We start from the raw sequence: 25,033 nt of genomic DNA on the forward strand, positions 1-25,033 counted from the left end.
CTGGGACATGTAGTGCACGAGACTTTTCCCAGCCTCCCCCCCGGCTCGTCCTAAAGCGGAAGAGGAGTGGCAAGTCTCGCGATAGTTGGGCGAAGGTCTCGCGAGAGGTGCGAGGTTGTCGTGCGCGTGTGGTACCGCCGGGCCCGCCGCTTCCAGGGGTGCGCTGTTGCCGCGCCGCTCCGTGCCCCCGCCGGCCCTCACGGCGCTTTGGGGAGCTCTCCGCGGCTTGGCTCCGTGTCCAAGGGCAGCGGTCAGGCCCCAGGGGTAGTTCGGGGGGTTTTGCCCTCTCTGGGCGCCATTTTGTTGGCCCTTGGTGCGCCTCCAGCCTGGCCCCCGCACTCTGAGTGAGTAGTGGGCCTCTCCTCACCCACACGCATCCGCCCAGGCAGCCAGGCCAAAATGGGGAAGGCAGCTAAGCGGAAACGAAAGGTCTCGGTGCCCTCCACAGCCAAGGGCCCCGTGAAGTCAGCTATGGCCATGGTTAAGAGCAACCCCTTTGAGGTGAAGGTCAACAGGCAGAAGTTTAATATCTTGGGGAGGAAGACCAAGAATGATGTGGGGTTGCCTGGTGTCTCACGGTCCAAAGCCATCAAGAAGGTAAGAGGACATCAAAAGTTGGGAGGAAGGATTGCATCTATAGATGTGGCTGCGGTGGAGAGGTGGTAAGACGGGAGCCATCTCTGGTGAGACTACCTCCGTTGTGTACTGGAGGAATGGCTGGCTGGCTGGTCACCTCACGTTGCTCAGATGATGATGGAGAGTTTGCTGAATACGTTTCCCTCCAGTGCAATCTAAAGAGTTCAGTAGTGCAAGTCTTCCTCGTCACACGTGTAGCAATGATTCTCGTTTCAAATTACCTAGGTCCAGAATGCAGTGGCACACATCAGCAAGCAAACACTGGACCAGTGTGTAGGCAGTTGTCGGTGTTCATAATGTTGGTCGGTTTTGGTCGCTATGGCATGTAAAGCTTCTTGATAATGGGGCAATATTGCTGTAATAGTGAAAGCTTGCAGGGGCACTAAGTTTTGAATGCAGTGAGAAATACGTAGACACAAAGAAACTACCATAGATTTGGAAATCGTGTGATAACATTTTTTTGCACTGGTTGAATCGTTGCATTGTAGAAGTATGTTGGGATGCAACAATCCTTATTACTCTCATAGGAATGATGGTACAGCTTAAGAATAAATCTTTTATCTTCCACCCTTATACTGTTTTACAATTGCCTTTCTTTCTCTACTGACACCACAAGCTACCTGACCAAAATCTGTGATGCATAAGGGAGAACATCACGTCATACTACATCAGGGATTCTAGCAACCTATCCTATCCTTGAATGAAGCACTGGAATTTTTTATGATTTGTTCCTTCAGACAAACCAGGGAAGAAGTTAAAACGTCTGTAGATTCTGTTAAAGGTGAAAAAAGCATAATTTGAAAGTATGCCCCTGAGATTCTCTCTGACATGTTCTATACAATCTATTGTCAAACAGAATTTAAAGCGCTTACCGAAGGATTTCTTTTTAAAAATAGTGCAGCAAAAGGAAATGGATAGGCTTTAATTTTGCATGCATTGTGAAAGGTTGCGCATTAATTTTTATCAGTGAGAGAGGACATCAAATAATTGATGAACAAAAGCTGTTCTGTATCCAGGGTCTTAAGAGATTAAAGTTCATGCATGGCATTTAAGCTGCCTGATATTTTATATATTTTATATATTTTTTATATTTACATACATATATATGTATATAAATATATATACACATTTTAATATAAGAAGTAAATACAAGGTAGAACTGACAGTAGTAGGTTAAATGAGTTCTGGTGTCAGTTACAGTGGCATCTGAAAATTGTGAATGCTCAGTGAGGTTACAGAGGCCTGTTGTAGTAAACTTGTTCTTTTCCTTCAGTGCAGCAGTTTATGAGTTCATGGTAATATGAATAGCAACAGTACCTTTCCGTAAGATTCAGCTAATGTGTTTTAAATAAACATGGATTTTTTTCAGACTAAACATGGCCAGTATTTTCTTCCTTTAGAAACTATGCAGTATCTTCAGCATGAAAATATGTTAGCTTTCACTCTTCATTACTATTTTTCCAGGGTTTAGAAAAATTTATGAATGTGTAGTATCACATTTTAAAGTGTTTGGGTAAATCAGATGCTTGTCATGAATTAGATCACTGGCATTGAAAAGTAAGCCTCTCAATCTATACAGTAAGTACAGCATCTACTAGCTCGTATAGGTCTGCTGAACTTCCTTTTACTGCCTTGATGCATAACCGCCCTGTGCTCAACACTAAAGCAGAGTGCTAAATGTATATATCCACTTGGGGGTTTTTATGTCTTAGATGAGAAGACAAAAGAGTTTCAGCTGACACTGGGGCTTTTTTTTGCTTTCTTTAATGTGTTATTCTTTTATACTAAGCTTCAGATAAATCAATCCTTTAGTGACAATGCAGAGTTTTTATATGTGATAAAATAAAGGTGAAATACAGTGTACCATGTTTTACCTTCATATGGGCAGCTTATAAGAGAACTTAATGACGCTGAATATATTATATGACCTTCCCATCTCTTTTCTCATTAATTTTTCCTTCTCTTTCATTGCATTCTGGTAAATTAGATTATGTTGCCCCAGGATACCGTGGAACCTTTGAAAGTAATTATTCTCTTTGTTTTTTAATTAAATCTTTTTTTTTATTTTTTTCTTCTAGCGTACCCAGACCTTGCTGAAAGAGTATAAAGAAAGGGAAAAGACAAATGTGTTTAAAGATAAACGATTTGGAGAATATAACACCAAAATAAGTCCAGAGGAAAAAATGATCAGACGATTCACTTTGGAAAGACAGGTAAACTATAGGAATTAAAACAACAACAACAAAAAACAAACAACCCCCAGACCCTCCCCACAACCAAAACCAGAGAAACACTTGTTAGTTGGCTGTGTCCCCCTTAACAGAGGATTTTGCACAGTAATGCTTTCTTGTATATTTTATATGTTTGGAACTTACATGAAAAAACAAATTTTGTGGAAATAAAAAAAAATTCATCAACATTTTCTGGTTTTGCAAGACAACTTCTCAAAGCAGAAATTTCTTTGAGCACTGATATGCAAGAAAGCCATGTTTAAGCAGATTCATTGATTTCTTGGTGTTCTTTGACTACTGTGATTTGGGAATCGAATTAGGAAAAGGCAACCACCATCAAGTACACTCTGAGATTCCAGTACAACTGTTGAACAACAGCCATTTAATCTCCTGACTAGAACAACTCTGTAACTTGCTGTCATTCTGTAACGTGAATTGTATGTGCAGTGCTGTTCTTTCTGCCTCATCATACTCTGTCTCTGGAATTCAGTAGTGTAATACCATATTCTACTGATAATTTGTATAGGTTAAAGTCTGTTTCATTAGGCCTGAAATTTAGTAGTTAAGAATTGATGTTACTGATGTATAGATAAAACTTAGGCTTCCTTAGGTTTTCTGAGTTACTTGATTGGTACATAAGAGGGGCATCATACTCCCTCACTTAAGGTTTAATGTGTTTAAATGAAAGTATTGGTCTGGTAGTGATTAATCCCCTCAACTAGCATTAAAAATACAGGCTTTGTTAATTTGTTGCTGGGTAACTAAAAGTCTTTTGTTATTTAATTGGTTGGTTTTACTATTCTTAGAAAAATTATGGGAAGAAGAATATCTATAATCTCAATGAAGATGAGGAATTAACTCATTACGGCCAATCTCTGGCAGAAATTGAAAAAATGAATGATATTATTGATAGTGACAGTGACACAGAGGAAAGAGGAACATTGTCAGGTAAGACGTGTCAGCTAGTTTCCCACTGTTGGTTTTATTGTTGGTACATGTACATCATTTGCTCAGTGCTATCTTTCAATGAGAAAGAATATTATTTAGCTGCACCAAAATGCTAGTTAAAATACAGAAAACCCATGCTCCTACCTCATACAAAATATTTGTCAGCATAAATTAAGCGTCTAGCATCAATCTCTTTTGGTATGGCCATTCCCATAGGCATGGGAATAGTACATGATTGATTCAATAGTTTTAATTGTTCCCATTCTCAAAGAATAGGGAGATACTGCCCCAGCAGCAGCACTCCAGCCCTCATGTATGGATTTGAAAAGGATTCACAATCTACTTTTTTCCCCAGCTGAATTAACTGCTGCTCACTTTGGAGGGGGTGGAGGCCTCCTTCGTAAAAAAGCATCAAGTGGGCAGCAAGATGAAGAGGAGGAAAAACCTAAATCTAGAAAGGAACTCATAGAAGAGATGATAACCAAATCTAAACAAGAAAAGGTGAGTTTTTAGCCTTGAAGTATAAGTGAACATGATTAAGAAGCTGTCACAATTTCTGTCTTTGCAAAATAAAATAGTAGTGGCATAGAAAACAAAGGAGATAGCTGTCTAGGAGAAGAGTCCAAGCTTCTTGCATAAAGTCTGTCCGACTTTGTTGGCATTTTAAGATATGCACTTAATATCTGCCATTCTTTTGTATGCACAAATCTCCCTATCTCTTGACTCTTAACTTGTTTTCTGTATGCAACCCTTGTGCCATTCAGTGTAACTCTATACTGCTTCTTACACAAAAAATGTTTACACCTTTAAAATGTTAAATATTTAAAATTATTAATTTGCTGAAGACAGCATTTTGGTTTTACGGTGTAAATGCTGTCACATCCATCTGAACATAACTGCTGCATTATGGTTTTGTTGTTTTTTTCTAGCAAGAGAGGCAAACTCAGAGAGAAAGTGCGTTAGAACTGACAGAAAAGCTTGATAATGACTGGAAGGAAATCCAAACCCTTATTGCCCGCAAAACCCCAAAATCAGAGAAAAAGGACAAAGAAGTAGAAAAGCCTAAGGTAAGGGTTTGTCTGGCCTGCTTTCTGTTGTTTTAATAACTTGTGGTTTTGATTCGTAATGGCTGCAACATAAGGCAAAGTTCATCATTTTGTAAAATAAAATGTAGCCTGCTATTCACATTGAAGGTATGCTGCAGTTTTAGGACCGTTTGGTTAGTTGGAGGAATATAGGGTTTTATATGATTTACCTGCTTTTAATTACCTATTGCTTTTCATTATTTATCAATTCTGAGAGAGGTTGCAGGTTGAATACCACTGTTAGCTACAGCTTATTTGTACAATAAATACATTTTCTTGAATAACTGAAATTGTTGAGATCATTGACTTATTTTGAATGCCTTTGCAGTGTTTCTTGAATAAAACAACTTTTATTTGACAGCAAATGTTTCCTTGTTGTAAATTTGGTACTGTTTCTACAAAAAGGGAAGGAAGATATTTTATCTTTTGAATTAGATACCTTATGGTCTCAAAGCTTTTTCTATCATTTTTATTTTATACTAAGGGAAATAAGCCTTTAAATCTAAGAATAGGTAATATAATGCATTGCACTGGGTTTTTTCTTGTAGAAATTTTGTATTGTTTTGCAAAACACTGTGAATTTCCATTTATTCCTTGGCAATATAGTTCAGTTTTTGAAAGATTCAAGTAATGAACTGATCTTATATTATAATGAATCTCAAATAACAAACAGAAGATACTGGTTCGAAAGTTCATATTTTGATGTATTGATCTTTGTTTTCAAGATGTTTCTTAACATGGTGAATACTGTAGTGTGTTGGTAATGGTATCTTAGACAAAAATTTTGTCATCATAATTTGCTGAAAAGGTAGGTTAGATTCCCATGCTTCATGTGTGTGGATCCAATTAAAGAATTCTCAAGATGCAAAGTATGAATTAATAATGCTCCAGAACATTAACATTGAATTGGAGAAAATTATCTAGTCGTATGTAAGAAGAAAAATTCCTGGAAATTAATTTTAGAAAAGCTGTATGGCTTAGTGACTTAAGCAGGTATCAGGAGACTCTGTTCGCATGTCCGGTGTAATCTCTGCTAGTGACTGTTTTCTCAAGTATGCTGCTTTATTACTTTAAGGTGAACATCTGTGTAACTAAGATAGCAAAGACTTAGCTCATGTCTGATATTATAAAGTGAAATGTAAACGATAAATTTATTCATTCTAGCTGCTTTTTTGAGAAGATAGTGTTTTATTAATATTTTAATTTTTTTCAATTAATATGTAAACTAGTTTTTATTTAAGATGCTATTTATAAGTGTTTAAGTTGTGAGTAACTTAAATAGGGGAGGGGGAAATGTCAGGAGAATTTCTGTTCAAGTGTTCATTCCATTACTTGTCTTAGTGCTGAGTTGAATGTCCTTACAGCTTTCCTTGGAAATGGTCTTTTCCTTATATCTTAATAGTCATATTTCTTAGCTGTTAGTCTGGCAGAGAGTGTCTGCAAAGCAGAATAATAAAACTTAAGATAATAAACAATTATATAAATATTTCTTTAGCCTGATGAATATGATATGATTGTTCGAGAACTTGGATTTGAGATGAAAGCAAAACCTTCAGAAAGGATGAAGACAGAAGAAGAATTGGCAAAAGAGGAGCAGGCACGACTCCAGAAGCTGGAGGTATACCATTTATGGTTTTTAGATTGTTTTGTGGCCTATATTTTGGGAGTGACCGCGTATGTTCATTGCTTGACCTTAGATTAAAAGTGGCTGTACTGAACTACAGTTTGTCAGAGGCTGAATTCAGGAAATCTCCTGTTTGTGTTTTGTTTGCAATCTGGTATTACAACAAAAAAACATAGGCTTAGTACGTGACTATTGAGGTTTATGAAATCAGTTGGTCTTTCTTCAATAGAAATGCAATACGGCTTCAGTTTGCCTTTAAATGTTTTAAATTACTCAGTGTTGAGAGGTGCTTCTAAGTCAGGGGGAGTATCATGTTGCACAGCAGTTGAATTAATGCACTGGCAAGTCATTTATTGTTTTCTTGTGGTGTTGCAAGAGTCTTCCAGCAGTACTATGCAGGGGAATAGAATTCTTTTGGGAAATGTTGCATGCTCTTTCTATTACATGGAACTCCAAGTCTTACAGAAAGAATGAGTACTTTGGTAAATGTTTCTCTCCTTTTTTTACTTTTTGGTTTGGTGTACTAGGGATACATTTAGGACTGCAAGGATTCAGTACCTTCAAGTTATCTCAGAACAGCTCAGTAGCTAATAGCAGAACAGAACAAAGGAGCTTTTTTTTTCTTTTTGTGTTCTTGTCATCTTGTTTGATGCACAGTCTGTCTGGTTGCCCAGGTGGAAATCCTTTTGTAAATGATTGATTCAGATATTGCCCGTTGCGTTTGTACTGCAAAGTTGTTACATGTGGGAAACACAGATAAACACTGCAGAATCATAAAACGCTTTAGAAGCTTGCATTTTCTAATAATGATGCATTGTCTCATAAGCAAAACAGATAATTTTAAAATGAGAGAACATAATGCTTCTGGTAAACCCAGTTTTAAAGGCTTCCAAGTAAGCTAATCCAATTGTCTGTGTGCTTTTATCAGATCACACTCGCCACAAAACATAAGGCATCATCAGCTTTTGCCCATAATTTATCAAGTTGCTGTTTTTTCTTTTCATCAACTTGTTGAATAATCCTAGTTAACTGTTTGGGGTTTTTTTTGCCTTTGATTTTGTTAGCATTGTATTTGAGGGATCTTCCATTCTGGTTTAGTTACCTGAATGATATAGATGGCTGACATCAATGTGTGTGGTATTTCTACTAAAACAGGCAGATCGACTACGGAGAATGCATGGATTAGATGAACAGGCAAACAAAAAGAAACCCAGCCATGTGTCAGCTGATGATCTGGCTGATGGCTTTATCCTGGATAAAGATGACAGACGGTTGTTGTCTTACAAGGTAAGGTTTCAAATTTCAGAGTTTTCAGAGTTCTGAAAAGAACATAGGAGGATTGGTTTGGAAGTGACCTCTGTGGAGGCATCTAGTCCAACCTCGCGCTCAAAGCAGGGTCAGCTATGAAATTACCAGTTTGCTCAGGGCTTTATCCAGTCTGTGCTTGGAAGATCTCCAAGAATGGAGTTAGCACATCTCTCTGGGCAGCCTTTCCACTGACTGTACTTAGCGTGAAAAAGTTTCTTTTTCTATCCAGTCTGAACATCTCTTGTTTCAGCGTAGGCCTGTTGCTTCTCATTCTCCTGGTGTGGACTGTGATGAAGAGTGTTGCTCTGCCTTCTCAGTGGCGTCCCTTGTAGGTGCAGAAAGGTGGTTATTTGATCCTGGCTGAAAAATCCCAGGTCAGCCTCTCCTTACAAGGGAGGTGCCCCAGCCCCTCAACAATCTTGATGGCTTTCTGCTGAACTTGCTGTAGTTTATGGATGTCTTTATGGTATTTGAAAACCCAAAACTGGATGCTGTATTCTGTGTGGTCTTACCAGTGTCAAGTAGAGGGGAATAGTTGTTTCCCTCGATCTACTGACTATACTGTTATAGTAGCCTTCTATGCTACTGGGCTGAAGAGAGGGTGTTAGCCCTTCTGGTCATTTTTTAAATTTCCACTGTATTTAATACAGCTTCCACCAAACTTCAGCCTCAGGATGAGTGGGTTTCTGAAGGAACCCTTCTCCTACGAAGTAGCTTTGATTAAGGTGGCAGAGCAATATAACCTTAAAGCTCATGTGGTGAGTCACCCTGACTGTGGTGCATGTGTGTAGAGACTGATCCTCTCACATGTAAGTAGCAAGGGAGCTGCTGTTGTCCTTCAAGGGGAGAAAATAAATTGTGAATGTGAAATTAAACTGATGATTAATAAAATCTGGATGGGAACAAATATTTATCTGATATGCTATTTTAATACATAGAAGGAATATGTATTTTTTTCTGGAAGTGATGTTGAATTTTTTTTTCCACCATATCATCTACTAGTAGTTTTTATTTCTGTGTTGTTTCTTTTAGTCCTCATAGACTACCTCCTATTCTTCCAGTTTCTTATAGCCCTTTGGAAATAATGCTACTTTTCTTATCTGTATGCATGTTCTCTGCTTAAAATCACTTCTTGGCTGGCACTGCTGCCATTCACTGCTTGGTCAGGGTAGCAAGGCTCAGGTGCTGGTCATGTGTATTTAATGACAGCTTTGCATGGTGATTCTGGCGAGGTGCTGTCACTTTGCGGTGTTTTAACTGGTTTATTTTCTCTACTGACAGGATGGAAAAATTAATATTGAAAATGAAGAGGAAGAAGAAAAAGACGGGGAGGATGAAGAAGAGGAAGCAGAAGAAGGCGGGAAGGAAGATAATGGGAATGAAGAAGAAAGTCAGGAAGAATCTGCTAGTGAAGATGAGGATGTTGCTGCAGATAGCCACTCAGATCTTGAATCTAACGTTGAGAGTGAAGAAGAAGAAACTGCAGGGAATAAAGAACAGAATAAACACAAGACAAATGAAAATGAATCACAGAGTGTGGAGGAACTAGATACAAAAATGGAAGCTGCCAAATCAGAGCTTCCCTATACATTTGCTGGTAAGCAAAGGATTGATCCAGAGATCTCTGTTGTCTTCAAGGGGTTTATAACCAGTCTCTTTCTCTGCCCTGTAGGATCTTAAGTATTCCTGTTCATACATAAAGTTTTGCTTCATAGTTGTCTTCTACTGTTCCAAGAGTAGCCAGTGACTGCTGTTTGTAGTGATCAGCACCAGTCTTGCTTTGAGCAGTGGGAGCCAGATCTGTTTAATCCCAGAGCTGTTTCTGCTCCTCCAAGCAGCCTTAGAATTGAAAGCTAAATACTTGGGAGAAAAATGGAGATCTGTACTCCTTTCTGAAGGCCACCATCACATCCAATCCAAAGTGCTAGTGTTTCGCATAAGGGAAGTCAGAATAGTATTCTACTACCTATACTTAAATGAGAAAAGATTACTTTCTCTAGTGTTTGGACTGACATTTTTGTCAGAGAAGATGCTGGGAGAGGCAGAATTCTGAGGGTTTAATCCCCATGATGTAACATCGCGGTATTGTTAAATAGAGACTGAAAGTTTGACTCCCTTTGGGACTCGGCCTAGGAGGGAGGAGGAGCCATGTTTCCAGTAGTACACAAAACATTCATTATTATTAAGTACGTAACATATCTAACTATTGTCCTAGTGTAGATTTCTCTAACAAAAGTGTATGTCACAAGATTTAACAATCTTTCAAACAACTTCCTTAAGTGCTTTCATTTTTCCATCAAAAGGAGATAACTTACTACAGAAAGCCTTTTAAATTGCATTCAGGTTTTGCTTTAACCAGAAAGCAGTCACATTAAGTAACTCAAGAAATGTAACCGGTTAGGATGTTTTCTAGCTTTTTCACTTGTGCAAAAAACTAAATATATGCCAGTTGTTTGGGTTTGGGTTTTTTTATTATTATTTTTTCTTCTTCCAGTGGCAAGATTCTGTTCTTAAAATCCTGCATACAAAAGCTAGTTAGGTATGAATTAAACATAGAGCTGATTGTGTTATGGTAAATTTATGATTGAATGCGTGCTTAAGTTTAATTCTGCTTTGTGTGTGTTAACACAGTTGTGCTCAGCTTAGGCAGCAAATGTAGGATGAATTGAATGTTAATCATTGAAAAACATTTACATGGTTTTCTGACTTATGTTCATATATATAGTTACCTATATGCTTATAGATAGTGTTTAAAAGGTGATTATTTAAAAGCTGTATTGTGTCTTATTTTCTGAATAGTAACATTTTCAAATTGGAAATTTGTTAGATGTTCACTTGAATTAAGTATGTTAAGTTTGAGATTTTTGCCTGGTCAGTTTCTGTTTTTACTTTCTAGTTCCTGAGTCCTATGAGACATTTAAGTCTTTATTGGCTGGAAGAACAATAGAACAACAGCTTATTATACTGGAGAGAATTCAGAAATGCAATCATCCAAGCCTTGCAGTGGGAAACAAAGCAAAGTTGGAGGTATGGGGGGTTGTTGATTTGTTGAAGTTTAAAATCAACTTTGAATTCCAGAGTAAGTTTTAGCAAGTATTCAGAAAGCAGTATAACATATACATGCTTCTATGTTGTCAATAGCAGCAGAATCAACACACTACTTGTTTTCTAACTTCTGTGTCACTGTTCTTTTGTGCAGTTTAAGAATATATACAATGAAGAAAAACCTTAATAATTTTTATGTTATGCTTCTTGCAGAAATTATTTGGCTTTCTTCTGGAGTATATTGGAGAGTTAGCAACTCTGGATTTACCAGAGCTCAGAACAATTGACAAACTGGTCCTGTAAGTAATAAATACTATGGACTTTTGCTCCTTTATGATTTAAAGAGAAAAGCTACCTGGGGTAAAGCATTTTGTGTGTTGCTTCGAAACAGTTGGACTCTGATCTTAAAGGTCTTTCCCAGCCTAAATGATTCTATGAATAGTTCTGTAGGGATTGTAGGCAAATGATAACTCTCCAGCTCTGTAGCGTTTTAACTTTGTTTCATGTGTTGCTTGAGCTATTAATTGTACCAAGACATTTTTAAAACTTCAGAATGTAGTTTTTGATCTGCAAAATGGTTTTCATGGGTAGTGGATAAATGATACTATGTATGCATGCAAACTTCTGTATATGAAGCTATTTAGACTACTGATCAAGGATCTTAAGCTTTGCAATTACAGTGTGGAGTTCCCTTTGCAATCACTGGGTTTTTCCATGGGCTTCAGTTCTGTGAATTCACTCAGGGAACTAGATGAAAATGCGATTCAAGAGTTATAGTAAGCTCATACAGAAGTTCCAAATACACACTGTGCAGGAAGTTGTCAATTTGGCATTGTTGTCTTCAAGTACCTGACCTCCAGTTACAGTCACAAGAGAGCCCAATTTGTCTCAGAGGTATATAGCAAATGACGAGTCAGTGGACACAGGCTGCAACAAGGGAAATTCCAATTAGATGTAAGGAAAAAAATCTTCACAGCAAAGGCACTGAACATCAAAACAAGTTTCCCAGGAGTCTATGGAATCACCACCCTTGAAGACATACAAAACTCAACAAAGCCATGAGCAACCTGATCCAGCTTTGAAGTTAGCCATGCTTTGAGCAGGGGGTTGCATCAGATAATCTCCAAAGGTCCCTTCCAACCAAAATTAGTCTGTGATTCCTATCTTGACTTTGCAGGCTAGACAGCTTTCTGTAGTTTTCAGCATGTGGTTTTTATTTCATGCTCAAGTAAGTAAGTTTTAAAAAATATGTTATGTGCAGCTTTAGTGTTCATTGCTCTGTTGCATTCGTCAGCAAGAGCACTGACCCATTGATACTGTCGCACATGCTGGGGCTTTGTAAAAAAGCGTAAACACGTTTTTATTGTTTCATAGAAATGAGACTTAACTAGTATCACTACCGACATTCTTAACTGAAAACACTGGAAAAACTGACCAAACAGATGCAGAGTCCTGACTGCATCTCCCTGTAGGCATTAACTGTAGGCCAGGAGCTGAACTATGTGGATACTTTTTTCCTTGTTTTAATTAATAATTTTGCTAACCACACTGCTGTCTCACACGTTGTTTAACATTGCCTAAGAGTATTTAGAGTAGCGTGCTGCCTAGTATGTGTCGGCATACCTCAGTGCAGTAAAATGTAGAGTTAGGGGATTCAGAAGGGTATATTTTAAACATAGAAGGTGTTTTAAAGTTTTTAATTATTTTTTATTTAAGACTTAGAAACCACCACATCAAAGATTTATCTCATGAGGTCCAGTGAAAAATACACGTCTCTGTAATATAAAAATATTACAATAATAATCTATATACTGTGTGGCTATTTCTGAAGAAGAATAATTTGTTTCAGGGCATTTGTTATTGATATAATGTATGTAGTACACAAAATACCTTCCTACAGGTACTTAAAAATCAGGTTTTTATTAACATCAGTAGTGTAACTTGATTGTTACTTACATTTCTTGTTAATAGGCCATTGTACAATCTTTGCCAGATGTTTCCTGAGGCAGCCAGTGACAGCATTAAGTTTATTCTTCGAGACGCTGCACATGATATGGAAGAATTAATTGAAGTTAAAGGCCGTGCAACACTTCCAGGTTTAGACATGGTAACAAATGCATACTGCTAAGAAAATAATCTTGTTCTTCCCATTAGTATGGAAATGCCAGTAAACATGAGATGACATTAAATTTAATGTCATGTTTCAAAGTATGTAATGGATTATTAGCATCTATGACTTTTTAGGTTTCTTGATGTTTTAAATTGCCTCTCTTGCAGGTAAGTTGTAACAGAAACTCCCACAAGAACAAAAAAAAAACAACCCTGAGAAACAAACACACACACTTCGCCATGTTCTTCAGAACAGATGTCTGACTCTGAAATATTAATAAGGGGAAAATACCTTAAAACTGGCAGTCCAGTTTTCATAGCAGAACATTGTTTTCCTGATGAAACTGAAATGGGTAGTTCTAGGAAGAAGCGATGCTGTCAGTTATGTCCTCATGTCTTTAGTTAAGTACAAATGTTTAAAAAAAGTACTCCAGAGGCATACTGTCTCCTAGGTTAACAAAAATAACAATGAAATATTATGGATATAAAAATACATTTCTTATACTTAAATTTAGAAATTATCATATGGAATGACTGTAAAATAATTGACCTTTCCTCCTTATATTAGTAATATTTCAAAATTTCAGTGGTCATGCTAAATATGAACAGACTCCTTTTTTAGTGTCCACGTAAATAGATATTAGGGAGTTCAAGAATGGAGCATATGGAAAACGAGTATTTGTTGTAGTAAAAAGTTTCAAAGACAAACCATAAGTCAGTAATCAAAGGGAGCTACGCTTGATGAAGAGTGCTGCCTGATGGAATAATTAAGACTATCAAAAGAAAATAGGCTGAAGTATTTGCTTAGAAGACTTGGTTATTGCAGCTTGAAAAATATTTATATTGAGCTCTTTTGAAGAGTCTTTATTCAGGATGTTTTGAATTTTGCAGGAAATGTATTGTAGAGAGTTTTTAACTTCTGTTTTTGTTTTGTTACTGTCACCCTTATGACACCAATCACACTTCTGACTTGCATTCCCTTCAGTGGACTTTTCCAGGTTTCAAGTCATCATTATCTTCTAGGGTGGAATTATATCACTCCTATCCTTAAAGCACTTGTTTGAGTGAACATTCCTTAGACCAGTTGTGTTAGTAGACGTTATATGTGCCTGTAGTTTATCTAACCTGAAATTTGGACTGTGGTATCTAGTAATCAAAACAGTTCAGGAAAATATTTGTTTATGACAGAAACTTCATAGAGAGAAGCAGAGCTGAAACAAGATAACTCCATTTGAGTCTAGCTGACTATGATAATTTTCAGTATTACCTCACAACTGATGTCTACCATCCCTATGGTCTTGACAGGAGGTCGCTTGTAGCTCTTTTAACAAGTCCCCTTCAGTAAAAGTGTACCTAATCACTGTTTAGTTCTTTGGCTGCAGCTGTTATTTGTTGATGTGTGCTGGTGCACGAGTTTCCTGGTCACTTAATTGTCTGTTGAGGACCTTTTGAATGGTGTCACAGGTCTTGTGTAGCCACTTGCTCGTTTCTTTGTGGTGTGAGAGTATGTGATTGCAGTAAGCTGGAGGGGGTAATATTTTCTTACAGAGTAAATGGGGTTGGGAGGCATAGTTCCTTCGTGGTGGTTCTTTCAACTGCCTTGTTTAATTAATGCAGTGTTAGACCTATAACGGATATTCCATTTTCTCATGTAACTTAATCATGTCAAATAGGTCATGTATCGTATCAGATTTCTCAAAATGATGTGTGTTGTTGTGTTTTGAGACTACTACATGGCAGTTACTCATTCATCAGTTAAATATGTGTAAAGTCAAGATCCTGGGAGTAATGCCTTAATTATGTTTTGCCTTACTCTGTTTTATGTGCTCTCAGCTTATTTATTTGAAAATTACATCTCTGCTGTTTCCAACTTCTGATTTCATGCATCCGGTTGTAACACCTGCTTTTATGTACATGAGTCAGCTACTTACTAAGGTATGTCTATGATGTTGCATCTCAATATATAACTTCATTTCCTTGTTTCTTCCCAGGACTCCAAATGTATTTGTTAACATTAATGTATATATTGGAAATGTACTGAAAAGGCAGCTTTGTGTTGGTATAGTCACAGATAGTAATTGGAAGAAAAAGTGAAAAGGAAAAAAAACCCTTGTAGAGTACAGTCCAACTCACAAAACTGTATTTAATCATTTTTTCAAGCTGTCATACAAGAATTTCTTATATGACAAATTAGGTACAACTAGTAGAACAGACTGAATACAGTCTAAAATCATTAGTGATTTCTCTTCCATATGTTGCATTTGTTCCTACTTAAGAAATATACTTAAAAATTGGCAGTATTTGTTTTCCTTGAAAATGTACCTAATGCAGTATGTTGCAGTGCAGTTAAAATATGCCCTAATTTTTCTATTCAAATATCCTGTTTATATGTTTTAAAAGTCTTGAGCTAGTTGTTTTGCTGCTGTCAGATAGTGAAGTTGCTCTGAGCCTTATTACATTTCTTTGGTTCATTTCTGAAGAATTTACTGTTTGTGGTTTAGCACCTTCTAGTGGCTAAACCAGTTCTGACTGACTTCTTACTCGATTCTGCATATACTCTCAGTGAGGGCAGGAGAAAGCCAGTATGTTTCTCATGTGAAGTCCAAAGGGTGTAATTTTACAGATTTTAGATGTGTACAACTTATTTATTATTTCTGCTTTTTGGGAAATCCTGTATTTGTGATGTATAGACTTCTTATTACTAATATCTTGTGCCCTTTTTTTTTTTTTCTTTTAGTGTCGCATCACAACATTGCAAGATGTTATTAAAGGGTTATTTATATGTTGTTTGTTCCTGGAATATGTATCTCTCTCCAGAAGATTTGTACCAGAACTCATCAATTTTCTTCTTGGAGTACTTCACATATCTCTACCCAAAAAACGGGCCCAGGGTGAGTTTGTTTATAGTAAATGAGTGTTAAATTTTAAGTTTACCTTTTAGGGTTTATCTTTTAAATTTAAATAAAAGTAATTCACACTGAATTTATTATTTTGAAAAAAAAGACAAAAATCATGTTAGGTTAGCCGTACACAACCTTGATTCTTGGGCATCTTATTATGAACTAGATCTTTTAGTGTTGTTAATAGCCTCAGTTCTTTTCTCCCTGCTAAAGGAAATGAAGTCATGTTGCCCACAGTGCAGTATTTTTGCAATATTGGGGTTGTAAATAGACAGACTGATTAGACTGTGCTCTGAAATTCACAGTTCTTAATGGGTTCCCGGTGAGTACCCTGTCTTCTCAGTGAGGTAGCAGCTAATGCTTCAGATACCCTCCCTCTTCAGCTAATAGCCATATCACTGAGATAAACAAGAGAAGTATATTACAATGTTGATATTTTTCCTTTTTATTTATTTCACATGGATTTGTTGTAGCCTGTCAGAGGGCAGCTATCCCCACAAGCAGGATTAATCTGTGCTGTAGCATAACTGTAAATTTAGCAACTTGCACAGACAGCAGGGGCACTAAATCTATCTGTTCAATTTGATCCATATGCTAGCAAATGATTTTTATTTGCCACTCTTCCTCTTTCTTTGACGTTTTCTTTTGACCTTGTTTCTAGCTTTAAAGTTACTCAAGATACAGGCCTCTTTTTTTGACAAGTTCAGGGACAGTAATTCACTTATGAGGAGCATGTGTTAGTATCTCTGTCTGGGTCACTCTGAGTGTCACTTAGCATCCATGAAGAGACTCTGCAGACAGGATGGTCTCAAGTCCAAAATTCAAGTATCTGTTGGCAAACTCACAAGACATCTGGGATTTAATGAACTACAGGCTATGTATTGATAATGCTTGTCACTCTTGATAAGACATTTGAAGAGCTTCTGTTAGCTAGGTGGTCATCAGTCTGGGTCTGTTGCTGCAGTATTCTAGTACATCTTCAGCAGCACCGAGTGGTCATCTTGCACCTTCCTTCTTTTTTTTTTTTCTTCTCCCCTTTAGCATTTTTATGCCTTACCATGCTGGAATTTTTTTTTTTTCTTTTGAATTCTTGAGCTACTAATGATCCTTTTTTTCAACAAGCCTAGCACTGAAGTTTCACCTTTGTTATCTTGTACAGATGTACCCTACAGACTTTCTTCCATCTGCTTCTCAAAGCTTAGCAGTTTTCTCTAAAGTGTGAGCCAAGGTTACACAGCTGGGCTGCATCAGAGCTAAGCCTTAGATTCTCAGAACACCAACAGCTGAAGTCTTAGAAGGAGGTGGGAAGAGGTTAAGGAGTGGGTGGGTTACATAATACTTAAAGTATTTTCTCCTTTGTGTACTCTCTTAGGAATATTTGATCTACAAAGGGTTTTAGTACAGCTAAAATACAGGATTCTGCAAAATCAGATAAACTATTTAAAAATAATTAGTGGTAATCAATGATCAAGTGTTAACCATTTTTTTTTCTCTGTATTTCTGTTAATGCTTTTGCACTAGCTAAATTTGCATAGTGTTGATTTCTGTTAGCAGTGAGGAAAAGCTCAATAAAAGATGCGTTAGAGAGACTGTGTTCTCTTTGAGAATTTTTCAGTCATTGTTGGTGTTTTGATGTTACCAAAGTATCCCACCATGAATTTTTAAATACATGATTGCTGATAAATGTGATCGTTGGGCTGTGAATACAGAATATTTTAAAATGAGCATACATCCAGTTCTCTGGAATGTTAATATATTGTCACACCAAAAAATTTCTTGGGGTTCAATTTTGACAGTAAGTACAATCAGCAAATAGAACTGTTTTAGTTTTATGAACTTGATCCTTAAATTTCTCACTTGAAAAAATTACATGGAATACAACTCCATAAAAGACTGAAATACAGTCTGCTTTAGACTAAAAAAGCAATTACTACCTTAAAAAAGAAGAAGATGTGGAGGGAGTGGGAAGGAGTTGTCACTGTTGGTAGCCTTAGCTAATGGAGTTGTTAGTAAGATCTGCTATCCTTTCACAAGTATAGTGAATATAACAAAACTCATGTATCTTAGTTTCTGATCTGGCATAGTCATAGTCATGTGTGTCATAATCTCTCACAATTTTGGGTCTCAAACCTTATGAATTTTTATTTCAACATGCTTTTTTCTGGCCCATCTGTAAAGAGGTTCTTCAGATATAGGTCCTAAAGCATGTAAATATTCTTACAGTTTTGAAATAAGTTCCATTGCAAGCTTGCAGGACATAAGGAAAACAAAGAATAAAATCAAAAAGGCCCAGCACAGAGACTGCAAACTATTTTTTCCCTTGACCACAAAATTCCTGCTCCAGCTCGCTGTGCTGCTTGACCACTTTCTGGTCAAAGCCTTCTACTTGTAACCCCATGGGAAGGTCCTGTGCCTGCCCTTTACTCTTAAGCATGTCCAGTACTCCATCCTCACTGGCAGTTTAACTGTTCCCCACAGGGCAGACATGTACCTACGTGTCTTCTGTCTGCCCATACACAGAATCATAGAATGTATCACAGAATGGTTTGGGTTGGAAGCGACCTTAAAGATCATCTAGTTCCAACCCCCTGCCATGGGCAGGGACACCTTCCACTAGACCAGGTTGCTCCAAGCCCCATCCAGCCTGGCCTTGAACACTGCCAGGGAGGGGGCAGCCACAGCTTCTCTGAGCAACCTCTTGCGGTGCCTCACCACCCTCGCAGTAAGGGGTTTCTTCCTATTATCTGCTCTGAACTTACCCTCTTTCAGTTTAAAGCCATTATGCCTTGTCCTAACTCTACACTCCCTGATCAAGAGTCCCTCCTCATCTTTCCCGTAGGCTTCCTTTAAGTACTGGAAGGCTGCTATAAGGTATCCCCAGAGTCTTCTCTTTATGCTAAATAACCCCAGCTCTCTCAGCCTGTCCTTGTACGGGAGGTGGTTCAGCTCCATGATCATCTTTGTGGCCCTTCTCCAGACCTGCCTGAGCAGGTCCATGTCTTCCTTATGCTGGAGGCGCCAGAGTTGAACACTCCAGGTGTGGTCTCACAAGAGCCAAGCAGATGGGGAGAATCATCTCCCTCAGGCTGACGGCCACACTTCTTTTGATGCAGCCCAGGATGCGATTGGCTTTCTGGGCTGCTGGTGCACATTGTCAGCTCATATTCAATACTGCCAAGTCATCTGCAGGACTGCTCTCAATTCACTCATCACCCAGCCTGTATCTGTGTTTGGGGTTGCCTCAACCCGGATGCAGGACCTTACACTTGGCCTTGCTGAACTTCATGAGGTTCACGGAGGCCCCCCTCTCTAGCCTGTCAGAGTCCCTCTGGGTGGAATCCCTTCCCTCTATAGTATCAACCACACCACTCAGCTTGATGTCATCCACTTGCAGAGTGTGCACTCAATCTCATTGTCCATGTCCCAGACAAAAATGTTAAATAATACTGGTCCCTGGTCCCAGTATGGACCCCTGAGGGACCCCGCTCATCACTGGTCTCCACCTGGACATCAAGCTGTTGGCACAACTCTTTTGAGTGTGGCTGTCCAGCCAACTCCTTATTCACCGAGTGGTCCACCCATCAAATCCATGTCACTCCCTTTCAGAGACAAGGATGGTATGTGGGACAGTATCAAATGCTTTGCACAAGTCCAGGTAGGTGACAACAGTCTCTCTTCCCGTATACACCAAAACTGTGACCCTGTCGTAGAAGGCCACCAATGACCTTCTAAAAATAGGGGTCATTTTTCCCTTTTTCGAGTCACTGGGAGATGCACCAGTCTGCTCAAACTTTTCAAATTGATGGAGAGTGGCTTAGCAACTTCATCTGCCAGTTCCCTCAGGACCCCTGGATGCATCTCATCAGGTCCCATGGACATGTGCACCCTCAGTTTCCTTAGATAGTCTCAAACCTGTTCTTCTACAGTGGGCAGTACTTCATTCTTGCAGACCCTGCCTTTGGATTCTGTGATTTGAGTGGCATGGCTAAGAGCACTTGCTGATGACTGTATTCATGCTCTAGTGTTTCCCATTATTTTAGAAAAACATAATACTGATAAAGTATTTTTTTGAGGCAGTATAATTAAAAATGTAAAAATAGTTGTTGGGTTTTTTCCCCTTCAGAAAGAAGGCTTCGTATTGATCTTGTTCAATGATAATTGTTTTGGTTTTTTAGGCTATACTGTAGTACATCCATTTTCACCAGTGGGGAAAAACTTGGAGCTGCTTTTGGTGTGTGATAAGAAGGATCTGGAAAGTTGGCAGAAGCAAAATCTGCCCTTGAGTATTGTGACTAGATTAAAGGAAACCAGTGGAACAGAAATGAATCATATCAGGTATGTAGGAAATGTGAACACAATACCAGATCATCTTTTGGGCAATCTCGGTGACCATGCTCTTCAGGAATAAAAATAGGAGCAGTGAGTTGTTCCGCTTTATTTTTATGGTACGCTTTATTCTGTAGCATATGAAATTGCTAATCTTTTGCCAGAGTGTTACGTGGAGCACGTTAGAGTGCTCAGGTCTTCCATTCCTTTATGGTACAGCTGAGAACAGATGGGAATGATGCAGAGACAGAGAAGGTACCCAGTACTTTGAACTGTCAAGCTCTTCAGAAGCAATTAACTGTATTTGCATACAAACACTATGTTAGGAAGTGTCACTTAAGTAATAACACACTGAAGTTAGTAACTAAGACCGCAATTAAACATGTTCATTAACCATGTTCAGCCTCATTTTTCACTTTGCACTTGTGTTATGATACAACTTATTTCAGGGATGAGTAAGCATTTTGTTACAAAGTTCGAAAAGAAAGCACAAAATCAAAATTACTGATTCTGTTTCAGTGAAGTTTTAGAACTTCAGAAACAGCACCAGAACACTTTTATAACTAGTATAAAAACTTCTTACTCCATGTAAGTGCCAAAGATGCAATACTGGCTTGTGCTCTGCACTGACATAAAAATTTGTGGCTGATGGTTTCCTTGGGTATTTGCTTAGAATGCAATTTTTTGCCTGAATTAACAACTGGAAACAGTCTTGTAACAGGTTCTGTCAGGAAGTCTTGGTAGTAGATGCTGCTAACACTCTCCAATTTGATTCATTTTATTTTAAAATCCACTTCAGTTTTTGCAAGTGAAATTGTTAATTCTTTTGTACATTAACAGGTTATCATGTCTAGCCCTGTGTTTTGACCTTATTAAAAAATGTGCAGCTCTGTATGAGTCTTTACCATCATTCCATGAAATAATGCATCCTATCAGAGTTCTCCTTACACAGCATGTGCCAGTGAATGAATATCCTGAAAAAATGCAGGTATGTGTTCCTCAAGAATGAAATAATTGGTGTTTGTTTTATTAATAAACATCCTGTGATCTTCATTTGTACTTAAAGAAACAAGAAACAAGTGTAAGCATCAGTGAGATGTTTTCAAAGGTCAGGCATTTGCCTTTTGTGCTCTTCAGAAGTCATAGTGATGTTTCTGTGGAAAAAACCGAAAGAGCAGAGTATATTTAGAAAAGCTATTTTTTTCATTCTGTATCTTGTCTTGCCCTGCTAATTGAAGAGATAGCACTTAGCTTATAATAATGTAACATTCCACGAGTGACTTTATAAGAGTAGTAGGCTGGTCATCCACTTGCTCTTGTAGTTCTGTAATGAATCTGTAACACCTTGGTGCAACCAAATACATGTACCAAATTGATGAGGTAGTATTTCTAACTGTCATCATATGTTAGTAAAACTAACATATAAATATGCCTGATCAGCTATCTGATTTAAAAGTGGACGGTTGTTTGTTTTCTAGCAACAAGGTTCAAATTTTTATTCTGTCTCTTCAGAATGTAGCAAAATTGTCCACTCCTCAAAGAGGCGTCATGAAATATCCTTAGAGAACATTTTGTGATGTAAGTGATGCAAAATGGCATATATTTCTTGCCATCAAAATAAACAAAATGTACAGTCATTCTTAACATGACCCTGAAAGGCAGAGTCTGAGTTAAACTGGCTTTAGTCTTGCTTCTTTCTCTATTAGGTGAAAGTATCTGCAGACCTTTCTTATTGTCCATGATATTAAATACTATCCAGCCTGGGAGACTTAATGGCATTTCAGTGTTAGCAGTGTCCTAAATGAATAGCAGTGATTTTACCCAGAAAGAGAACATAAGGGGAGAACATTACTGTTGATGCAATTTACAATAGTTTGTGAGTTATGGTGTCTTTTATATGCTTTTAAAGTTGTAATTTGATTTGCATTTTCAGGAATGGTATCACAGTGCTCTGAAAGAGCTAGAGAACAAAGTGAAACAGTATACCCCACTGATAAGTGAGAAGAAGAAGCCAGTGCCATTGAAACAGTATACACCTAAAATTGTGAAAGTGTAAGTAAAGCCACCCTTGATGCAAAGGAGAAGTGTGTTTAAACATTAAGATTCTCAGCAAGCTAGAAGTGTTTGGAAAGCAGGACATAAAAAGCAACTATTTTTCTGCTAGATTTTGTGCACAAATCACAAGGAACCAGCTATTTGGGTGGTAGGGAAGGAAAGAAAAAGGAAGAATTCTAAGAACTAAAGATTATCTTATGGAAAAAATAGCACTGGAAATCAACTCTTGCCCATGTAATCAACTGTAAATTAATAAATTTCAAGACAAAAAGGGGTGTCTGACCTGTCTAGTCAGGTGCTTCGCTGAATGCTCTGTCAAGCACTCAGGTCGGAAGAACAAGAGTGAGTAGTTCATACATACATAAACTATGTGAAGGAAAGAACAGATAGTGGAAGTACTGAGGGATGCTTCACTGGTGCAAAAGATAAGGTAGACTATTCCTGTACTGTGCATCACTGATTGTAACAAATATTAAGTCAGATTAAGCATTCATTTAAGCATACTTCCTTGCCCCATTCTTCTCTTTCCCCCAACCAAGCAGCTTTCCACCTTCCAACAGGAGCAATGACAAAAAAACATGGGGTTTTTTTTCCCCCTTTTTCACAGAGCGTGCAATTACCATGTGCGTTTTTTTATTCTGTTTTGGAATTACATTTTAGAATGTTAGTTTGGTTTTGTAGATAATAGAATGGTATTCTGATTCAGGAAGTCTGCTTTGTATCGGCTGCTGATCTATTTAGCCATGTTGGTTATCTACAGGGGCATAAATTGTCTGCCTTACTTATTCTAGTAATTGAAGAGGACAGATTTCCTCTGCTGTACGCGTTTATCCCTGAGTAACTGACCAGACAGTTTCTGTGAATTCACCTGCAGAGAAGGTCTGCAAAAGTTTGAAATATACTGGGGGATCCTGTCTCTCCCCATACGTCTTTCATTCTTCTACTCTAGCTTTTTCAGTCTGTTCAAAATGCAGGCTGTGTATGGGGAATTGAAATGTAAATGTTGTCTGCTTGTCATTTGCATGATGATGATATGCAGTTAGAAGGTCTGGTAAGTTTTTCCACTATGTTCATTGGGCACCTCCTTATTTTAGAAGTTCATTGGGCAGCTCCTTATTTTAGAAGTTAACATAGAATATGCAGCAATTAAAATTGAGTTGGTATTCATATGAAAACTCACTCCTGATAAACTGAAAAAGTTCTGTTAAGGTGTTCTGTGCTCACACATACATTCTCATTTCAGTTTAGAGTTTGGAAGAAAGCAGGGAGGCAGCAAGAAGGAGCAAGAAAGAAAACAGTTGATTCAGAGGCATAAACGTGAACTTAAAGGAGCCATTCGTGAGATTCGGAAAGATAACCAGTTTCTGGCTAGAATGCAACTTTCAGAAATCATGGAGAGGTAATGTAGCCTTTGTTTCAATACCAGTCTGGGGGTTGGTCTGTTATGTGTTCATTTTTTTTGTTGCATGCCAAGACTGACAATAATAAGCAACCATACTAAACTTAAAAAAAATTGGACGATTTGGGGAAAAACACACACTTTCAATAGCAATCATTTGAAGTGTTTTCAGCTTTCCAGTTTTGTTTCCCTAGTTTAAGATATGCAGAATGTTTTTATTTGAGTGTGTTGGTGAAATTTAAGAGTTGGGGGGCTTTTTATAAATCAATAATTATTGTCTAAATATACTTATTTTCCCTAGTGTAATTTTTCTGAAATATTTTATATGTTGTTTGTTTTACAGAGATTCAGCTAGAAAAAGAAAAGTGAAAGAGCTTCTTGGTAGCCTTTCTGCACAGGAAGGTGAATGGAAAGCCATGAAAAGAAAAAGAGGGAAAAATTAATTGGGACTATCCACAGCAGGAATCTTTGTTTTTACTGCCATATAAAATAGCCCAATCCTGGGGCTTTTGAACAGATTTTAATTGTATTCTTTGGATGCATTCATTTTGAGAAGACAGCCTCATCAGATCCGTCTGAAAAAGTGAACCTGCTTATTGGAAAAATCCACAGGTTTTCATAAGGAAAATAAAAATAACACTTCTGTATGTGGTATACTTCTGTTTATTTTCATACTAGAGAATATTTGGGTGAATAATCAGAATTCTTAGGTATGTGTGACCAGGTTTTAGTCTGACTTTAACTGCACACACACCCCCCCCCCCCAAAAAAAAAAAAGTTGTACAACAGAAACCTTTTGTTACCTTTTTCAATACTGAATAATTGGAGGCTGTTCTCATAGTGACAGTATATTTGCAGTTTAAGCAGTAACATTTTAATTAGTCTGTAGCATTGGGACATTCCAATTCATGTATTCGGCTTTCAAGTAGAAGTCCTTTGTTAAAGCTTTACATCCATTCATCTCTTCAGTAAGTTTTATGTTGAGCACAGCTCTGAAATTCTTAATAATCTAGGGTGGTTAACTGGAATTGCTCAATGTATTCATAACTGTCTGGTTTAAGTGGACAGTGAAAGCCTTAACTCGTCTGCTTATTTTATCATGTACGTTTACTGATAAGTGCCCAGCATGACTTTAGAAAACGTCTGCTCTTCAAATTGAGCCAATAAATACTTCTAACATTTGGGGTTTTAACACTGTGTGAAGAAACATTGTAGCGAAACAAAGAACATCACAGTTACTTAAAGGTGCTAGTCTGATCTAGGTTCACTATTCAGGTGTTCGCTGTAATCTACTTACTTGGTAAATTCAGCAACAGTTGTTACGCATTGAAGAAAACTGTAATTCTTGGAAAAGTTGTGAAATCTCC

General features: G+C 37.7%; 1 protein-coding gene across 1 annotated transcript; it reads left to right on the top strand.

Annotated features, from left to right (window-relative positions):
- The first annotated feature begins 102 nt into the window (after positions 1-102).
- Positions 103-24,313, top strand: NOP14 (NOP14 nucleolar protein). Its single transcript, XM_056339210.1, has 18 exons — positions 103-597; positions 2,715-2,849; positions 3,674-3,815; positions 4,171-4,316; positions 4,745-4,882; positions 6,396-6,518; positions 7,680-7,811; positions 9,114-9,429; positions 10,729-10,859; positions 11,091-11,176; positions 12,849-12,984; positions 14,820-14,921; positions 15,724-15,877; positions 20,062-20,221; positions 21,053-21,200; positions 22,146-22,264; positions 23,511-23,666; positions 24,010-24,313. The coding sequence occupies exons 1-18, from the start codon at positions 400-402 to the stop codon at positions 24,107-24,109; spliced, it is 2,622 nt and encodes an 873-aa protein (XP_056195185.1). The 5' UTR covers positions 103-399; the 3' UTR covers positions 24,110-24,313.
- Positions 24,314-25,033: the final 720 nt, after the last annotated feature.

Source organism: Falco biarmicus, chromosome 1 (genome assembly GCF_023638135.1).
Source record: "Falco biarmicus isolate bFalBia1 chromosome 1, bFalBia1.pri, whole genome shotgun sequence".
Taxonomy (NCBI): domain Eukaryota; kingdom Metazoa; phylum Chordata; class Aves; order Falconiformes; family Falconidae; genus Falco; species Falco biarmicus.